At 39.6% G+C, this 21025-nt stretch overlaps 1 protein-coding gene across 1 annotated transcript; it reads left to right on the forward strand.

The window, feature by feature from the left end:
• Positions 1-252: 252 nt before the first annotated feature.
• chrna3 (cholinergic receptor, nicotinic, alpha 3) lies at positions 253-8716 on the forward strand. Its single transcript, XM_071531982.1, has 6 exons — positions 253-313; positions 1046-1185; positions 3696-3740; positions 6661-6770; positions 7174-8386; positions 8588-8716. Exons 1-6 carry the CDS (start codon positions 253-255, stop codon positions 8714-8716), a joined length of 1698 nt encoding a protein of 565 aa, XP_071388083.1.
• The last annotated feature ends 12309 nt before the right edge of the window (positions 8717-21025 follow it).

Below are 21025 nucleotides of genomic sequence, written 5' to 3' on the forward strand. Positions count from 1 at the left end.
ACGGGATGAAGGTGAACATTTTTTGCAGTGCAGCGTCCATCCTCAGTGATTGACTGCCTCCCTCTCCCTCCCCCTTCCTCCTCTCTCTCTCTCTCCCCCTCCCTCTCCCTCTCCCTCTCCCACACTGGGCTCCCCGGCAGCTGCGGACGCGCTTTCACTATTCCCACTTTCTCTCTGCCTATCTGCTCCACGTAGCACCTTGCACTGAATGATCGTGGATTAATTTTGCATTTGCCTTTTCAACCAGCCAGGATGAAAGCCCAGTTTTTATTCATTTTGCCCACCTGTTCCTTCCTTCTCTTTCTTCTGTCGGGTGAGTAGTTTATTATGAGATCTTGGTACTTGTTGCGTTACAGTAGCTGTATTTCCTAGTAATGCCAGGCTGAAGGAAATAGTGACAAATTTGACATCCCAACTGTGTGGAAAAAAAACAATAAATTGCTGGAAGAAGGTAATATGAATTGATTTAAATTTAACATCTCTGCCAGTCAGGGTTCTGTGCCTTAATAAAAAAATGGCAATTTATACAAGAAAGCTTTTGTTAAGTTGTTATTGACAGGTTGCTTATGTTTACATTCAAATGATTAATTTAATATAGTTCTAATATCTGCGATTTCTGAAACATCAAGATAGTAAATTATGATATTTTGATGAATGATGACTAATGGGTGTTAGTCTCATACCTTATGATAAAGCACAGCATGCAATTGCCATTCACCTTTGAACATCTTGTGAATGTAATATGTTTTTCTTGACTGTCCTGCTGCCCTTTCTGTTGTTATTCTTTACATTGCTAACCTTCAAAGTAAATCAAATCAACACTACAGGACAACTTGAGGGGAAAACTCTCAGGTGAAAAAGTAATCCAATCTGTGATTTACTGAATGGGAAAAATCTGGAGTCATACACTGCATCCCTATATTGATGAAAACTAACATGAGTCATCTGGATATTAGTCATACTGAAAACAAAAATAGTCATAACCAGCTAAAACAATCATTGCAGTGGCATGTATAATTTTCTAACCCTCTTTGCTGTGATTCAGGAGGCACCTGTTCAGAGGCAGAGCACAAGCTTTTCACTGTGATATTCTCCAGCTACAACCAGTACATACGGCCAGTGGAAAATGTGTCTGACCCAGTCATTGTGCAATTTGAGGTGTCCATGTCTCAGCTGGTGAAAGTGGTAAGTAGTCTATTCTACTTTGCCATTTGAGTGTCGCTAGGACAAATGCCCCCACTCTCCTATTTCCACTGGTTAGTGTCTATAGTATCTGTGATGCATGGGGCTGCTACGCTGCTACTTCACCACAGCTTAACATATATCACCTACCTCAATGAGCAGCCACGACCTGAGAGGACGACACAATGCATAACATAAATGAAGTACTGAGTGTGGAGACTCTGAGCATTCTCATAAAGGAATGTGCATCGGTTCATGGAAAAGCTCTCAAGAAATATGCTTGTGTGTCGATGGACCTGGGAAAAATAAGTAAGACAAATCTTAGCTATGGCTGTGTCTCATGATCTTTAATGATAAAATTAAGTGAAGAGGTGGGAGTGGTTGGGGTACCATCCGACACACCTGAGAGTCTCCCTGCCAATGCACAGTAGCTCTGTAAAGCTGAGCTTAAGTCAAAATGAGCTCGACATAGAGAGGGGCTGCGTGGGCGTTTGATTGGCCAAGACAAGATGGGAAATGTCAGCTGTCTGAGTACCACGCTCTTCCCCTCTCAGTTAAGGCAGCCCCCATCGCTCAATCACTGCCACTTCAGATGAGCACCCCTGGATGTAACGGCGTGTTTTGGCTGGAGCTGGCTGAGTGGAGATTGGCTGAGCGGAGAGACGGCTCTCTCACTTGACTCGGACAGCTCCAGAGCAAATGGAGATAATTAAACAAAAAGGCTGGCTTTGGACAGGGAGGACGGCTCCATTCACATAATGAACAGCCTTATTATGGCAAATATAATGACAGCCACTTACATGAGGTGGGTCAGTGTGCCAGGTTAAGTTATATCACATCAGTCCCTGTGCTTTTTATTCAGTCCCCCAGCTTTTGTATTTTTGGGCATTGTACCCTTTTCATTTGCATATCATTGTGCATATTATTGCCAAAGCAGCTGCCTTTATAAATATTATGCAGTGTCAGTCAAATTAATTTACATTATTTCTAGTATTCTATAAGCAGAGGAAAAATATGTTATTAAACTTCCACGGCTAATAGTATAGTATTTCACTATGTAAGCAGTAGTACCCACAAGGTGTATTCTAGACAATTTGAATGGCCCATGTGGGGTCAGAGTGACACCTTGCATTTCATCAGAATCTAATGTTTTCCTTGGCATAGTATAAGCAATCTTGAAAAAGAGCTTGGTAAGTATCCAAGACTCGTCTGGGTCTGAAGATGACACAGAGATAGAGAATATCTTATGTTCCCCTGAACTCAGCTGATCTCGGTGGCTCGCAGTGCTGATGGATGACCATTATTTCCTCCTCCAACCCAGATTCAATTGGTATGGCTCAGCCTGCGTCGATTACAGCAGGGCTATATGAGCTCATTTAGAACATCAATAGCTTATCAGCTGGGTTGGATCAGCCAACATCTCACAATTAGGAATTGTGGGGAGGGCCATAGGCTCTCTGGGCTCTGTGAGGTGATCAAAAGGGGGTGTCAGTGTGGCCTGGTGGTTATAGAGCCCGTCCCATAGGGGACAGGTTTGATCCCTACGACAGCCAATGTATCCATCCTTGTTGGAGTGTCCTTGAGCAAGACACTGCTGTAAGGTGCTGCTCCTGGCTGCCCCTGCGTTGCTGACGGTCTACAAAATCATGCTCAAACAACCTGAGGAGGAGGTGCTACCTTAAATGAAGTGCGATGGAGGGAAGACAACACTCTCGGTGAAAAAAAATTGTCCAAGCTTTAATTGTACATCATATTAAAATGCTTGGATGCTTTGGTCCAACTGGACCGTCACCAGATCTGAACCAAAACACCAGGTTTTCCTATTTTTATATGATGACAATTAAAAAATGATTGACAGTTTTTTTCAGTGTTGTGCCTTGTCTTCCCTCCATGCCCCTGCACTCCAACCCATTTGGGGAAATGAGTCTATGTGTGGCTCAGAGGGTTACGCGAGGCAACAAATTCCTAATTAGGCTGTGTCTAATGTGATTACTGTAGTGCTATAAAATTCCCACTCCCCCCAAAAGAGAATCCACAACAGGCTGTCCTGTGGCTTTCTGCCCACCTGTGCTTACCGGTAACTCTCCAGGAGACTGAACGGTCACATGAATGGTTAATGTTATGCTCTGAGTCATGAGATTGGTTCACTCACGGTCCAAGTCACACAAACCTGACCCTTCCCCACGCTTTCTCTCCCTGCTCCCATCCCTCTGCTCCAGCTTTACCGCTGAGTTGTAAGTATAAAAGTTAAGGCTGACTGGCTGGAGCTGGAACAGCCCCCTGGCTCCAACTGTCATGTGTGGTATGTTTCAGGGTTGGAGGACTCAGGTGTTCCTCTCTGAATCCTCTCATCCAGGAAACAGAGGTCGGACCCTGCATCCAATCCTCGATGGAGGATTGGATGATCGCCTGTGACAGCATTCCCCTTGTTCTGTCTAACTCAAAAACCTTAATTCAATCCTTGTAATTTGGTAAAACATTTTCATTAAGGATCAATTCTTCTTTATTCTCAGGATGAAATCAACCAAATCATGGAGACAAATCTATGGCTGAGACATGTGAGTTTACCACCCATCCATCACTGAGCATGCCTGTGCAAATAGACCTTACAAGGTCACCAACTATGGATCCAGCCTTCTGTCATACATGATTCTTCTGGGCTAGACTGATAGGTTGAATTATTCATGTGAGGAAGCTTTTTAAACACATTGATCTTTGTGGCCCTAGTTTGTTTTTTTTTGTTTTTTTCTCAAACATTATATGAACCAAATGCACATAGAATGCATGGTCAATTTTGCATTGTTTGTGAAATAAATCAGACAGTGGTCTAAAGAACATCATACTTGTCCAAATGGCTATAAAAGCCTCTAAGCGTCTCCTACAATATACTGACATAATATCAGCAGTACTTTGAGTGATCCAGATTCTCCCTGAATGAACCTCATTTTTATTTCATAATCACATTGCACGGGGCTACAAGGAAAATAAACTAGTGCCTATACCATTGCATGGCTTGATGGTTTTGTCACTTAGTTGGTCCCACATGGTGCCTCTACTGCCATGATGCATGGCACAGTGAGCCCATTCTGAATCAAATGAGGCAGGGCAGCTCTCCAGGCCCATATTACAAGCACTGAGCAAACACTCACATCTGTGCTGGAGCCACCATCATCTTTGATAACATAATCATCTTTTTTGTTTTTATATACATATCTTTTTGGACATCATCATCTCTTTGCTAAAGGCCCAATCTGTAATTGCACTTTAGTGCTGACCATTGAAACACTGTTTCACCCTGCTACTGCTTTGATTACAGAGTGATTTAGACATTTCCTGATTAAGATATTTTTTACTCTAAATTTTATGGTCCAAACTTTGGATTCAGAGACTGTAGCATGTAAAATTTTTCACCAAATGGTGTATCTTAGCATGTGACAGGTAAATACAGTATGAGTATGACAGTAAAACTTTTGTTCACATTTGTAATGTTTGTAAATAAGGGAGTAAAACAGATATTTTGACTTTGTTACGAAAGTTCCAAAAATATTTTCCCTCTACAATTCAAACTCTCCAACAACATAATTAAATACACCCAAAATTTAGATGATCATAGAAATTCAGCATGCTTACAAGGGCATGGCCAGTGAAGACATTGCCTCCAACAAAATCAAATTAACATTTTAACATTTTAAGTATCAAGTCACATACGTGATTAATGTAACTCAAATTAAATATTTATGATCATGGCTACTTTATGACCAGAAGAGAGTGCAACCTGTCTGCTATACAGACAAAAGCTACTTTTCCCCCTGAGATTTGCATCCCTCACTGGCCATCCAAATCGTACAGTGTACTGTAGACACTTCCTGTTTCTTAATTAAGTGAAATTTTTACAACTCTCTGAGGTAGCTCTACTATTGTTGTTTTATGAGCCTCATGAGGATCAATGGCTGCCCTGAGGAGAGGGTCAAAAATAGTGGCCAACAAGTCCATAAAACACACTATAAACTATGGTCTATTATATCTCCTCACAGACATATAAACTGTGTTGAGTGTGGTCACACGGTACTAGATGACTTGTTCTCACTGTTTTTATGGAGGACATTTTAGATGAGAAAGTGTTTAAAATGAGTCAAAGTAGTTTTTTTAATACTAAAAGATAATCACCAGGAGGAAACAACTAGTACACTCTTGGTTTTATATCTGGTTTTATGTCCACTGTAGCTCTGTAAAGCACTTTGTGACAAATGCATTGTTTAACCATTTATGGCTAACTGTGGGAGTTAACGGGGTGGGCACAATTTCAAGTTGATTGAGATTTATAAAGGGAAACTGGTGCACTGGAGGGCATGCGTAACTTTTATACATTACGAAGCCTTTTAGTGTGGAATCCACACAATGTTTTATACATGAGGCCCCTGATCTATTAGCTCAATGGTCAACTGGTCCATTTTGACTAAAGAAATGCACCCCATGTCCTAATGTGCCATGTCCATGCCCTAGAATTAATCAGGGCAAATTCTCAACACAGTGGTTTCAAAGTAGAATGTGAGATGTTGTATTGGAACCAACTGTTAAAATGATAGGCAGGTGAATATTAAGCCTTGTGAGCTCATCACCTGCAGGGTAGGGGTCAGGTTCAATGCCTGTTAGGCAAAGGTCAGGGGTGGAGTAGACCTAGGAATTGTGGACCTTGGCAACAGAAACTGTCTCTTGGCACATGGAACGTAACCTCTCTGGAGGGTAAGGAGTCTGAGAGCTAACAATTAAATATAGTGGGGCTCATCTGATGAGTCCCTGGCTGGCTGCTGCAAAGTTGTAGTTTGTCTGTAGTAACTCTGTAGTTTGTCTGCAGTCATATCAGATTGGTCACTTCAATGCGACTAAGACTTGGGGAGAACAAAACAGCCTAAAACAGCAGTTTGGTACTCGGCCTTCCAAGAGATGGTGAGAGAGGCGCTTGTGGAGGCTACACCCGCCAACTCCATAGTCCTACTAGAAGATTTCAACCTGATTTATAGACCCAGTGGCTGATGTATAGACCTGATGTATAGACTGTTCATGCAATGTCCCACTGGTTAGATTTAAATACCAGCCATCAAACTGTAGTTACACATTTCGATTGTGACCAGCATTCAAATTCAATTTTGTACTGTACTGTACAAAACAGTGAATGAGCGCAACTTTTTAGATTCAACATTTTGGTCGTGTATGCAGAATGTAGGGACCTTCATTTTCATTTTCTTCATTTTTAGTTTTACCAATTGAGGTGATAGATTTTCTCATACTTTGAAAGGGTTTTATTGCCAATCATTAAATAAAACACTTTATGAGTAGTGAAATGTCATTGAATGGAACAGAAAGTGAAGTAAAACAAACTATGAATAATATTAGCAAATAATATTTTGTCCAAAATGCTAAAAACAAGATGTTTGCAATACTGTCAAATATAAATAAATCACTCTGCCTTGTTTTCAGATCTGGAATGACTACAAACTCAGATGGGATCCCAAAGATTTTGGAGGCGTAGAGTTTATCCGAGTGCCATCCAACAGGATATGGAAGCCAGACATTGTGCTGTACAACAAGTGAGTTCAACAAGAAATTCAAAAGCCTGGCTCAACAACTTTATTGGTCGTTGGTTGCAATTACAACAAAGATTTGAACACTGAGTATAGGGATTGCTACACAGTGACAAGCTATCATACCAGTCTCCATTGACATGTTCGTTTTATGTGCAAATCCATGGGTTATTTATGTTCTACATATTCTTAATGGAGTGCACGTGAGGAACATCAGAAAGTGCAATTTGATGATGAAGCCACAAGGCATCTTTTTTGATTAATGTCACTGTGACACAATAGTCAATTGTTTATATCCTTCAATCTAATCTTCAATGACTCATCTGTCTGCCAACCTCCTTCCATCACCCCACTCTCTCTCTCTCTCTCTCTCTCTCTCTCTCTCTCTCTCTCTACTGTCATTCCACAGTGCAGTCGGAGACTTCCAGGTGGATGACAAAACTAAGGCCCTGCTTCGTTACAATGGTGATGTGACCTGGATCCCTCCAGCCATATTCAAGAGCTCCTGCAAGATCGACGTCACTTACTTCCCCTTCGACTACCAAAACTGCACCATGAAGTTTGGCTCCTGGACCTACGACAAAGCCAAGATTGATCTGGTGCTGATTGGCTCGACCATCAACCTCAGGGACTTCTGGGAGAGCGGCGAATGGTCAATCATTGATGCCCCTGGTTACAAACATGACATTAAGTACAACTGCTGCGAGGAAATCTACACGGACATCACCTACTCTTTGTACATCCGCCGCCTGCCTCTTTTCTACACCATCAACATGATTATCCCCTGCCTCCTCATCTCCTTCCTCACTGTGCTGGTGTTCTACTTGCCCTCAGATTGTGGAGAGAAAATCACGCTGTGTATCTCGGTCCTGCTCTCTCTAACTGTGTTCCTGCTGGTCATTACAGAGACCATCCCCTCCACCTCGCTGGTCATCCCCCTGATTGGGGAGTACCTCCTCTTCACCATGATTTTTGTCACTCTCTCCATTGTCATCACTGTTTTCGTGCTGAACGTCCACTACCGCACGCCAAAGACCCATACTATGCCCTGCTGGGTGCGTAGTGTGTTCCTGGGACTGCTGCCCAGGGTGATGTTCATGACCAGGCCGGAGAGAGACCCGGAGGGGGTGGCAGTGGCCGATGCTGGTCAGTCGCTGCATTCTAGGCCCTGTGCCATCCATTCATCAGGTACTCTGCAAAAGCAGCATAAACCTCAGGCCCTGGCCTCCAGCGTGGTGTCCAGCCTGGCTCACCGCCAACGGCTTTTCATCAGCACAGAGCTCTCCAACCTCAACAACTTGAGTGGAGACCCGGCCAAAGCTCCCGGCTCTGGGTTCCTGTGCCGCGAGGGCCGTTGCAACTGCTGCTGGCACCAGAGGTCCACCAAGCTACCTGCAGACTCCGGGGGAGGGAGTGGAGGGCTGGGCAGCCTGGGGGCCTCCTGTGGAGGCGGTGCTGTTGGGGTTGGAGGGGCCGGTGGAGGGGGAAGCCCATGCTCCAGCTCAGAGTCTCTGGATGGAGGACTAATGTCCCTGTCGTCCCTCTCACCAGAGGTCAGGGAGGCTATTGAGAGTGTCAAGTACATAGCAGAGAACATGAGACTACAGAATGAAGCAAAGGAGGTAAGTACATTCAAACAAGCAGGGGGGCATTTTACAGGGGACAAACGAGGAAGGAATCCCATGGGTTAGTACTAAAGGGATCCACTTTTTACTATTGCTTCTAAGGCATTATAGCAACTGTAGCAATAGAAAATGGAGTTCCATGTCAAAAACTCAATATTACAGCATTGAAAATGTGTTTTCACTTTGATCCTCTCACAGGTTCAGGATGACTGGAAGTATGTTGCCATGGTGATCGACAGGATTTTCCTGTGGGTTTTTGTCCTAGTGTGTATCCTGGGAACAGCTGGCCTCTTCCTCCAGCCTCTCTTACTTGGGGAGGACATTTGACTCAGTTTGACAAAATTAAGACTCCAGACTCTTTGAACTACGCAGCATTATACATTACAAATGCATTCTCTCCATGATTCAGACAGTGAAATTGCAGATTCAATCCAAAGCCAAGAGGAAAAGATAATTGTATCTGGCAAAGGTTGATGCCAGTGGTTCAGCGTCTGTTTTCCGTAGCTGGATGTTTTTGTTTGCCTCCCCTATGCTGAGGACATGGCCAACAAAAAATGGCAAAGACTAAGACCATTATTTTACTGTGTACAAGATAGTTTTACAGTAAATGGCAATACGTGCAGTTTCAAGGCTCCACTTAAATAATTGGATGAAAGGGTCTATACAAGGATACAAACAAGCAGCCTAAGAAACATCTGCAGGCTAAAAGATTATAATGTTTGTGTTGATAAATAATTGATTTATACATTGATTCATTTTATTGAAAGTTTTGAAAACAAACATGTACATAATTCCACACTGGGCAAAGACATTCATAAACGCAACAATTATGCTGCAAAAAAGTTCAATATTTCAAGTTTGTAATGGCCATTATAAACATGTAAATTCCATGTATTTCTTCTTTTTTTAAAAATGTATGCGCCACTTGATGTGCCAAGTCATGCTACAGTGAACCAGAATGTCATGGGAAAAAGGAAAATGTATTATTGAAAGATGCTGTATCCTGTATTGCCACATTTCTGAGAATATATGAACAATGCAATGATGCTGACTGTGTTCAAAGGGTGACATCATGTGGTCATTTAGTGCTACTACAAATGAAAAAAAGGCTTTCTGACAGTTGTAAAGGAATATATCACACATTTTTCATCAGTCTATATTGTTGCTGTTTCTGTGTTTTGTTTTTGTTTTTTTCAGTTACTCACAGCTAACAGTTAACTTCCCTACAGCAACTCAATATGCTAACACATCCCTAGTTGTAAAATTATATGAAATAGCAGACATTACTTTAAATGGATCAAGTGTATAAAGACAGTTGCCTTTTGATATTGAGACCATTACCTGCCCCAAAGTGCAGTGTCTAACAATGAAGATATCATCCAGAACTTATTTGACCATATAAATTGTGGGGATATTCACATGTGTTCTGAAAGCGTTTGATGTGTAAACGGAAATTCACACATAATCACAAAAATTACAAGTTTGTTTTACTCCAGTATTTATGTATTAAATCTTCAAAATATGTGTATAAAATGTTTGCATCCAAAGATCAGACAATGAATGACAAAAAATAAATGTACCATGGATTGGAACCTTAAATATATAATCAGTGTGGAAACCACTGGATGTCAACATCAATCTAGCAAGGTGTCCTAATGGCAAAGGCATTTTATGTTCTTGCTGTCCTTTGACCTCTAAAGAACTCAATTTGTTAAGTGATAATTTCTTTGAAGAACCAATACATCTCTCCTGATAAACGGAAGCAGCAGCAGCAGGATGTAGACATAATTACAAGGGGGCCACTGAGGGTCTGTGTGTATTACACTGTTCCACATCTCCTGTCCCCCCTTGGAGCTGCCTCAGCTTATTGGATCACAATCAATATGGAGAGCCAGTGATGAAGGACCTCATTAGCATCGTCTCTGGTCCTCATCTCATCTCTGCCTCTGGGCCAAAGGACAATATTCTGCGTGCAACATCATCTGCAGTGTGTTCCTCTAAACATGTCAGTACTGGCTCTACACTGGTCCTAGCCCAATGCATAGAGCACAGCACTGATACTGCCAGGGTTAAAGGCCACATCCTCCTCCTTGGGACTGTGATAACACTGTATGCATTCATGAATAAATGACATATCTTATATTATTTGTTTCCTCTGATTGCCTTTCATTTTGCTTTAGCATATACTTAGGAAAAGGAGTTTTACACTCAATCACCACAGGAGAAGGGGGTATCATGATAAAATAGCATAAATAAGCATAAATATGAGAACTAAAATGTTTTAGATAGCGGGAAGTAACTATGTAAAGAAATGTCATCAAAGACGCTGAATCTACAGTAAAGATACACATGAAGAGGTGGGGCTATGTGACAGAAACATACTCATCTCCTGCTCATAGATTTCCATCCGTACCCCAGGTTTTTAGATTGCTGGTGAATCTGCTTTGTATTTTTTGTCAGCTTGTCATGTTAGCCATTTTAACTTTGTCTCTTCTGTGAACAGACTGTCAAATGGTAAGGATCATGAACTGAGTCTGGTTGAACTGCTGTTGTCAGTATGTCAATGATTCACATTCTACTACTAAAATAAATCAGTGCAGATGGCAGGATCTGCGACTACAGGGAAACCAAACCCAAATTAATTGAATGCTGGCAGGGAAGCACAGACAGATACGAGCTTCCTGTCACATCTGATAAGAAACCCCTGGCTACTGAATTTAATTAAAGCTCACTCAGAAGTCATTTGGCTGAGCTGCAGGAGATCTCCTAAGCAGATACTGTATAAAGGACAATATGGTTGAGCTTCTCAAGATATCAGTCAAAGTTTTGTCTGGGATGTGTTTCTTTGTGTCTCTTGAGGGTTTCATTCCTGCTAAAACTGCCATGCAACTCAAGAGAGCAACGTTACATATTAACATACTGTATCACACCAGCTGAGCCAAAGGTTTCCCTCCAAAATGTTATTCATCCATTTAAGTGGAAAAAAACTGTTATTGTGCAATGCTCCATATTTCAAAAACACAGATGGTTGCTTCCTCTAAACAGTCTATGTTTTTCAAGCAAATGTTTTATGATGGCTTAAAAATATTACCTAGTGACTTTTACTTTCATGCCAACAATCATTTGCTAAAAGCAGACATTTTTTTTTAACTCTTCAGTTTCCACCAGCCACCACAAATGACGTTTGGTTAGTGCCGTTATATTTGATGACTGTTTCAGCAGAGCGTGCAGGAAGTTGTCCGTTTCCACTTTGAGCTTTCTCTTAGTTTCTACAACATTACTGAGAACCTGAGCTTATTATAGCACGTTACTTGTGGCAAACAAAGTATGCTGTTGAGTCAGTCTAAGGGCCTCACTTTGCATATAATCATGAGCATCATCGCCCTTCTCCTATGTGAGTATATTGACTACAACATTGAACTATGGATTGTTTTAATTTTAAACAAAATGTGGTGTGTTAAGTTAAAACAGACAGGATTCATTTTACTTATTTTTTCTTTAAGGCACTTTGGCAAAAGAGGTCATAAGCCAAACTTACGGTGAGCTAAAGTTCATTCATCATTAGAGTTAACTATGGATATGTGGGTATATTCAGCATTACTCAACATAATGAACAAGTAGTTAAGTGTCACAGAACCTAAAACACTATAATGTTCTATGACTAGTGAATTGCAGCATTTACTAATACTCTGTCTCTCTCTATTCCTGCCAATCAATATTTCAGATATTTTCCCTGCAAGGATCTTGACCCAAGAGAAAATTGTGCATGAGGACAGTGACCTTACAGTAACCTGCAGCACATTCGGGTTCAAGAAACAACCCATAATGGTTCATGTTTATTTGTGTAAGGATAACCTCGGAATCAAGGAACAGATACAGAAAGAGCATGAAACTGATACGACTTTCACCATACGCAGAGTTGAGACCAAACACAGTGGAAATTATAGCTGTGTTTACTCCAAAAATGAATATTCACCCTCTGACGTAACCAAGAGAGGAGACAACATGATTCCAATTCTGGTGATAGGTAAGGATCTTCTTTTTAGTGAAATGCCATCATGGTTGGAATGTGTAGAATATAACAACATTGTATTTTACAGGAACAAAACTTTGGAGAGGATGCGTGGCTTGTGACTACACAAAATTATATAAAGAAGCACAATTTTTACACAATTTTGGATGTTATTCAAGCATCTTCTCAGCGCCTTGTTTATTGTCATTGACCCAAGCAATGCTTCTCCATTCTGTTATGTGGCAATGGCCATTATGCTGTATATTTTACTACAGACACATTTGACCATTTATTCCTATCAAAGCATATGACAGTTTCATCACTCTCTATTCCTTTTCTCCCTCTGTCATGCAGCCAATTTTCTCCCCGCAGACATTTCAGTAGCTGGACCATCCACAGTCAATGAAGGAGAAGATACTGAATTCAGATGTACCGTTTCAGACATCCTGCAAACACCCTGTGAGAGTCACCTGATTCACTCTTACCTAAGCAAAAATGGGACCATAATCCAAGTGCAGGCGTTTAATGTGACGCGGATGGAGGCAATTTTCACCATCCAAGGTGCCATCATGAAGGATTCGGGTAATTACAGCTGTGTGGTCCTGCCATCAAAATGCAACCACAAGAAACTCTATGGAAATAACAATGTGTTTCTTCATATCAGAGGTGAGGATATCAATCACTGAGTACATGATAAAATTAAGTTTTGTAATAAAATGCAATAAATGTGTTTATTGCAAACGTAGGTATCGGAACAAAACTTCAAAATTGCGTTTTGCCGCAGGAACATTTCTCTCTGACATGTCTGTTTTGCTTTCCAGAGAATTGGGTCAGCCGAGTGATTGTCACTTGTACAGTGATACCCCTGATGTTACTGTTGGTTCTGTATCTCATATGGTGGCTCAACAAACAAGGTCAAGTGATGGAATCTAAAGGAAAATACCAGATTTCATATATGTTATTGTTGTAGTTCAAGACATTCAAATCAATATTTGTGAACATGAGCAACTCCCAAAGGTTTTTATTTTTCTGGTGATAAAGGTACATTGTTTGGTTCAGAACTGATAACACTTATGTTGAATAAAGCTTATATGGATATAAAAACACAAAAATATCCTCTGGGGCCATAAAAGTCTATGGAGATCCAGATTTTTAATGTTGATAACACCATAGGTACAAGTCTTACTTCTCCTATTTATGCAGAGGAATATATAGTAACATCTATGAATTCTTCAGTTGAGTGGTATTCCCATGTCATTTTTATTCTTTATGACACTAGCTTATCCACTTCCAAAAATGCGCCAAAATATGAGCTTTAACATATATGTTTACCATCACTTAGAAATGATGTTCACTCTATTTTAACAGGGTACTCAACTTCGTGCAAACAATGGTGAGTTTTGATTTGACTTGATTGTTGTGAAATGTCAATACTTGAAGGAATACACAAACTTTTCAGCAAATAAGCTCTTTGATCAACTTACAGTCATGTGACAAGAAGATTGATTGTAGTTTCTCAGCATTTTGTGTGCTACAGCATTTCTCCAGATGATGCAAAGTTAGCATCCAGCATAGTAAACTAAATACATACTGGACACACAGGTGAATCTGCTACTGACTAAAGAGCTTACTGTATCTGCCAAACACTCTGTGTATTCCTTAAATTGTACTTTTTTCTAGTGTACCACTCCAGCAGGCACATAATGACATGTTAGAGGAACAGCAGAGACAGACAGAGGGAGCATACAACGGTATGTTGCAAACTGAAATACAGTAAATGCATACTCTGTGAATTTTCTAATTAATTTGTATATTACAACTTAGAACGCAAACTTGATCTGGTTAAGTTGTGTTTTGTTTTACTGCTAAAACTCATCTCCCAAGATATACACTCAGTACACAAAACATTAGGGACACCTTCCTAATTTTGAGTTAAAGCTCCTTCTTCATCCTGTCTCCTCCAAATAATCTTACTTTCATCACTGAATTGGATAAAAGGTGAAATGACTAAAGGAAGGAAGCTTTTATCTAGATTCACATTTATTCATTTTACAATCTCATTTTTTAATTGACAGGGGAAACTTTCAGCTTGGAGGAGGAAGCAGGGTAAGGAATATAAATAATTGATAATACTAATCATTACTTTAGCATTACTTTTGAGCACATGGTGAGGAAGGAATATTTTAATGTGTAATATCAAACAGGTATCATAATACCATAAGAAATAATGAAATATGTTAAATAATGAAATGGACTGAATTCTATTAAATGTAATGAAAGATAAAATGGGTCAGCAGACAAAATACTATTGACTGTTCAAACACATTGTTAAAAAGGATGTGTCATTTTCAACACATCCACTTGGCTAGTTTGGGACGACATGTTTTTTGATACTTTCAACACGTGTATCAATATTTTCTGCTGTTGACATGCTGTATATTTATTGAAAACAGTACACATGTGTTTCATCTAAAACTAAACACTGATGTGTTGAAAAGGACACTTTGTTTTACACTCTAGGTTGAGGAAACGGAAGAAAACTCTGTATTACCTTTCAAGTTTTTATTGGATACATTTCAACCTCCTTTAACTAACTATTCCACATTGTCTGAATAACTGTACAAGTGCCTATGACAATGTTTTGTTATGCATTAAGTTTTATTGGAATTGCTAGTGCTAACCAGGCCTGAGCCTGTGTTGATGATCTATACAGCAGAATTGTTGATATAATGGCATTGTATTTATTACATGTGATGAATATATTCTGGTTATAGTTATTATTATTGTTCAGCTGACTGATTTACTGACATCATTTATCAGGTATCAGAACATTATGATTGAGGAGGACTCTTTCAGTGGCAGCAGTGAAGCAGGTAAGTGACGACCCCCACCCTCAACATTAAGCTTTATGTTGTAATTATTTCTATTATTATGTTCAGTGTTGTTACTGAAGTAGTGGAAGTTTGTTTTTCTTCCTGCATTCTGTGGGGCATATAGATGACTTTAACTTTCTAATATGCAGATGAGAATGAAGGTGTGTACCAAAACGTTGATGAGACGTCAAGTCCGACAAGCTTTGACTGAAAAATTTTGAATTCAGAAGGTACTGTAAAATGTATAGTTATTATCAAAATGCAATACTTTTCTACACTGTAGGTATAAAGGCCCAGCTAGCAGTAGCATTTTTTCATTTTTTTGGGGGGGAGTTAGATAGAATCTTAACAACGTTGTGCATACTATATTTCATAAGTCATGTTTGTTTGTTGTGTTGTTCAAGGCAGGCCAAGCAACACTCTGACCACAAGGCAACATGGGCAAAATGAATGAAAATGATCAAACATGATGGGCCCCATTTAAACGATCCATAGCGCATGGTCTAAAGCGCATGGCGCAAGTGCATTTAGGGTGTGTCCAAATCCACTTTTGCTAGTTAAACGGCGCATAATCTGGGCGCAAAGTAAGGCGCACGCCACAAAGGGGTTGTACTTAATCATAGGTGTGTTTTGGGCGTAACATTAATTCAACCAATCAGAGTGTCATCTCCCATTCCCTTTAAAAGCCAGGTGCGCTTGCACCTTGGCGCATTGCTATTTAAATGGCGGATTCAGCAAGTTGGAGAAACGAATGTCCAAAAAGCATCTATATGTCATTATAGGCTGACATGGTGTGAATTAGTCTCAAGTAGCCTAAGTGCATTACAGTCTTTTAGACCCAGTTTGTCACAATTAAATCTGACAAATTCATGGTGTTAGGCATTTGGACTGGATGTCTCAAGGTAATAAATAGTGATGTGTTATGACGCACAGGGTGCATTGGAGATGCCGGTGGCAGGTGCAGCGTCCTCTACAGCCTCCTCTTCACCGTGGTCTCACACTGTCTGATCCCCCAAGTCAGAAAACAAGAATACAGAACTTGTCTATGCATTTTTTTATTCACATCGAATTAATGTTAAATGTTGAGTGCATGGTTACGTTCACTCTTTCCAAAAACAAAAGGCACATTTACGATACCTGGGTCAGGAAGATACTGCGCCAGCTGTTGGTAACTGTCTGTCGGTTCTGAAATAACAGCGCTATGTTTCTATAGGGTACATACAATATGTATGTAGACTACTGACCAATCAAGGGCGATGTGTGTGTGCGTCGGGTAGGCCTATGTTGTGCGTCGGGTGAAGGTAAAATGCCTTTGCAGTTTATTTTCATGACTTTTTGCTGGACTGTGCTTTTTACATATTTACTGTGTTATTTTTCTTGGTTGTAGGTTGCGCATTTTACTATCTGAATAATGCGCCCTTTAAATAGTAGGAAAATACTGTGCCATTGACTTTAGACCAGGTTTTTGTTGGTCAATGGCACAATCGCTTTCTGCTGCCTCAAGATAGCAATGCGCCAACAATGCGCCTGACCACACCTCATTTTAAGACCAACACGCCCATGGGCGCACAGATGGCCGCAAGTACATTTGTTATTAAACAAAAGCGCTGGGCATGAAAATGACAACTGCGTCGGTTGGAAACTAGCAATCACACTTGCGCTGCACTTTGCGCCGGGTGTAAGATAGGGCCCGATATGTTACAGATACCAGCTTAGAAGCTGTTACACAGCACGATGCTGCCTTTTCACTTCACACTGAAGTGAAAATCAAACATCAGAGGTATTAGTGTGAGCTATTGTGAGCGATGCGCATCTTTATTTGTGGAAGAGGGCCTTTGTCATGCACAGACGTGACGGACAACAGTGTGTGGTTGACTCTGTCTCACAGGAGCTGTCTATCACAGAAACTAATGTAGACCGGTAAACAGAAAAAGAGCTAAGAATAAACACATATGCACCTCAAAATGGAGAATGCACTGGGCCTGAATATTTAACTGTCTGTCCTTTTTGTCCACAGACGATGCAGCTGCAAGGCCCAGTGCAGAACCTTTGTATGCAGTGTCATTCAAAAGGATCCCACCAGCACTGACCACCTGATCATACTGTTCATTCAATGCACAGAATAATTGGATGCCTTCCTATGTTGCACCCCCATTTTTGCTCAATCCACAGTCACAGCTGTCTGAAGAGAATACGGAAATCTCTCTGTTTAAAATCAACGGTAGAAGAATTTTTCCGGAACTGTGGTGGCGGTAGAACATCTGTGCTCTGTACTATCACAGACAGCGATGTTCCTAGTAGTCCTGAAGGAGAAGCTTCTTCCAAGCTCATTGTACAAAATATTAGGACCATCTTCCTAAAATTGAGTTGCAACTGATTTTTTTTTTCTGAACTCCTTGTGAAAAGAGGGAAGCAAAAAGAGAATTTCCTCATGCATCACATTTTCACATGGATGCTTTATTCATACCAGAGGGGAAAATTCACTTTTCACGCCCCCCCCCCTCCACAGGGAGGACAAAGTGCTTGAACTCTGCGTGAATTCCGGCCCCCCACTATGTCATCCAGGTCTCAACTGCCTTCAGGCTTAAAAATTCCTCTTGAACCCGTCTCTCTTGTGGGCATTCAATAGACGTCTAGATTTTTATTTCAATTGTGACCAGCAATGTGGGTAACAAACAAAAAACAAAAAAACAAAAAAAACCATCTCACTTTAAAGCCTCTCCTTCCTCAGAAGGGATAGGCCAACTCAAAGTTGTATTACATATTGCAATCACTAGGGGGCTCACTTCACAAAACTATATACTGTAGTATATGTCTATATATAAAATCAAACTATGTATGAGTTACTGTCTGTGATAATAAATAAACAAGACTAGACTAGACTAAAATAAAATCCTAACTGCTCATCCTATTTTTATCTCAAAAGCCGTAACGGCAAAAATTGCCATTACGGAAACAAAGCCTAAATCCACCAATACCATCCTATCTTATCTTTATTTCAGGATAGCCAAAAATGCATTAAGTAACTGTTATTTGTTAACTGTTATGATCCCTTATTGAATCCATATGTTAAATCCAAAGATGTTATTTAAAGCCCCTACGTGTAGAATATTTACCTCAATATATTATTCCCAAATACATGTTGATAGTATAGTATAATGGCTTTAGACAAATGAGACCATCACGGTGAAAATTGGTTTATTCTATGTGTTGCTTTCTAGATTTTTATTCTATATGTCCCTGTGTCGGGTATTATTTGGCGAAAATGTGTGACTGACTTACGGCACAATGGAGGAGCCTCAACCAAAATATAATATGATATGATGTGATGTGATGTGATATTTTTTTTTAATACTTTTTTATTGTCATCATATCATTTCGTACATCTTACCCATGTTATATAGCCTATGTAGTGATGACAACATTTTTTTTTTATGACATACATAAATGACGTGTGTCATAATAACAATCAATCAATATGACAGTAAATTAAGATAAATAATGACAATATTTACAGTACAGGTTTAAATTATTACAGCATGTTATAGTAATTTTGAATTTATAGAAAAACATCTTTGGTCCTATTTCATATTTGAAAATCTGCCTGCTGTATTCCATAAATCCATAGGTTTTTATTATATCAAAATTTCCCGCCTTCCTCAACAACAACAGAAAGCTAAGATAAAGAAAAAAGAAAAAAGAAGACAATATATATATATATATATATATATATATATATATATATATATATAAATAAAAGAAAATGCAAGGCCTTATTCAAAGTAAGGTACATGTAGTGCTCCCCTAAGTGACTGTCAGCCCTAATATGGAGAACCACAATCCAGTAGCTTCAATTCATTATTATTTTACCATATGATAATAACTTGACCACTTAGACCATCTTTTTTTCAAATAGTTTCAGGTTTCCACTCATTTTATAAGTTAAGTACTCCATCTGATATATTTGTTGAACCGTGTCTCTCCATTTGTCTACCAGGGGACGTGTTTTTTGGAGCCAGTTTCTTGTTATCTGTTTCAGTGCTGTTATACGCAGTATCCTTAACAAATATTTATCATTTTCATTTCGTATTTTGTCTACCGTTTTTCCTAACAGCACAAAGTCTGTATTCAAATGAATAACCCCATTTAAGATAGTATTGATTTCCTTCTGTATATTGTTCCAAAACAATTGTAATGATGGGCAAAGCCAGAAGATATGACCAAAGTTGGCATAAGATTCACCACACTCCCTCCAGCAGTTTGGTAATATTTTATAATTATATTTAGCTTGTTGCGCTGGTGTTATAAAGTAATGTGATTTTCCATGCGTACTCTCTCCAATAAGGAGATGCTGTAGTTGTGTGTATATTCTGATTAATTTCCTTCCAAGTGTCCTCAGATATGTGTGTATTAAATTCTTCTTCCCATTTTAGTTTTGCCCTTGTGTCTTGTTGCATGTGATGTGATGTGATGTGATGTGATGTGATGTGATGTGATATGATATGATATGATGTGATGTGATGTGATGTGATGTGATATGATATGGGTGGAGAGTTGTCTTTGACAGCTGATGCAAAGTTCTACCACTAAGGGACACAAGGGGTCACTAAAGTAATCAAGTTTAAAATTCTAGTAGCTTTAAGGGGAGGAGACATATTAAAGAATGATCATTGAGACATGGATTGTGCAAAAAAGTGGGGTAAAACAAAAAAATTATGAAGGTGTTCCTACAATTAATATATATTAATCCTTCCTGTAATTCTATTTTATCCTATAATCACCCTAATACCCTTCCCATACTACCCTAATCCTATAATTCTAAATCCTATATAATAATCCTCCCTATAATTAATATAATCTTTGCTCACTGAGTGTAAAACCAGCAGCATACACAAGTCTGATAGACTATTATAGAAAAAGGCATACAGCACAGAAGCATGTATGACTTACCAACTGGAACCCTAACACTCCTGTCTCTGTTTTCTCATTTTGTGATGATTCGATAGTGTGAGATTGCCATTTTTGCTCTGTAGTTGCCCACCTACTGTATACTTTGCATATTAAATTGTCTATTTTCAATATATGATATTGGATGACCTGCTGTATCTGACAGGGTGGGCACTGGAAGGGGTTGATGTATGGTTTGTGCTAGCTTTTGTATTGTAAATAGAACAGTTTTGTGTCTTTTGATGACAGCTGGGTAAATGTCATGTCACCATTACTGTTACACCCAGTGCAAGTCGCTCCAGATAACAGCATCAGCTAAAACATGAATATAAATGTATTGAAATGTGATGACTGGAGCAGTGGGAGGTGGTGGGTATAGCTCATGCTCAGATCATGATGGATCTTTGCACCACAAGGTGCAAAGATCTTAGGTACCTTTTTAGACACAACCCTTTTCACAGGTTCCTGGATAAAATATAAGGAGAAATTTACACATGCTGTTATGTTTTCCAAGCAATATTAGGAGGGCAGCTTGTTCGATTCAGGCTATCATAATCATTCATTAGGAACAAGAATATCAAGAATGGTTTTACAGCTAAGCTCTTTTAGTCACCCTATCGAAAGGTTATTTCACGCAGGAATCTGTCATGGATTAATATTTGGTTCCCTTATGGTGGCAATCTGAAGAATCTCTAAAGGTTGCTCAAAGGCTTTTTAATTTTTAGTGTACAAATATACAGTGTAGAAGTGTATCTCATACTTGTACCTATAGCTTTACATGCAATTCTCAGTTGGTATTCATTT

This window comes from Centroberyx affinis, unplaced genomic scaffold (assembly GCF_046629955.1).
Source record: "Centroberyx affinis isolate AG114_WGS23_722 - 3 ecotype Tasmania unplaced genomic scaffold, CSIRO-AGI_Caff_v1 ptg002151l_1, whole genome shotgun sequence".
Taxonomy (NCBI): domain Eukaryota; kingdom Metazoa; phylum Chordata; class Actinopteri; order Beryciformes; family Berycidae; genus Centroberyx; species Centroberyx affinis.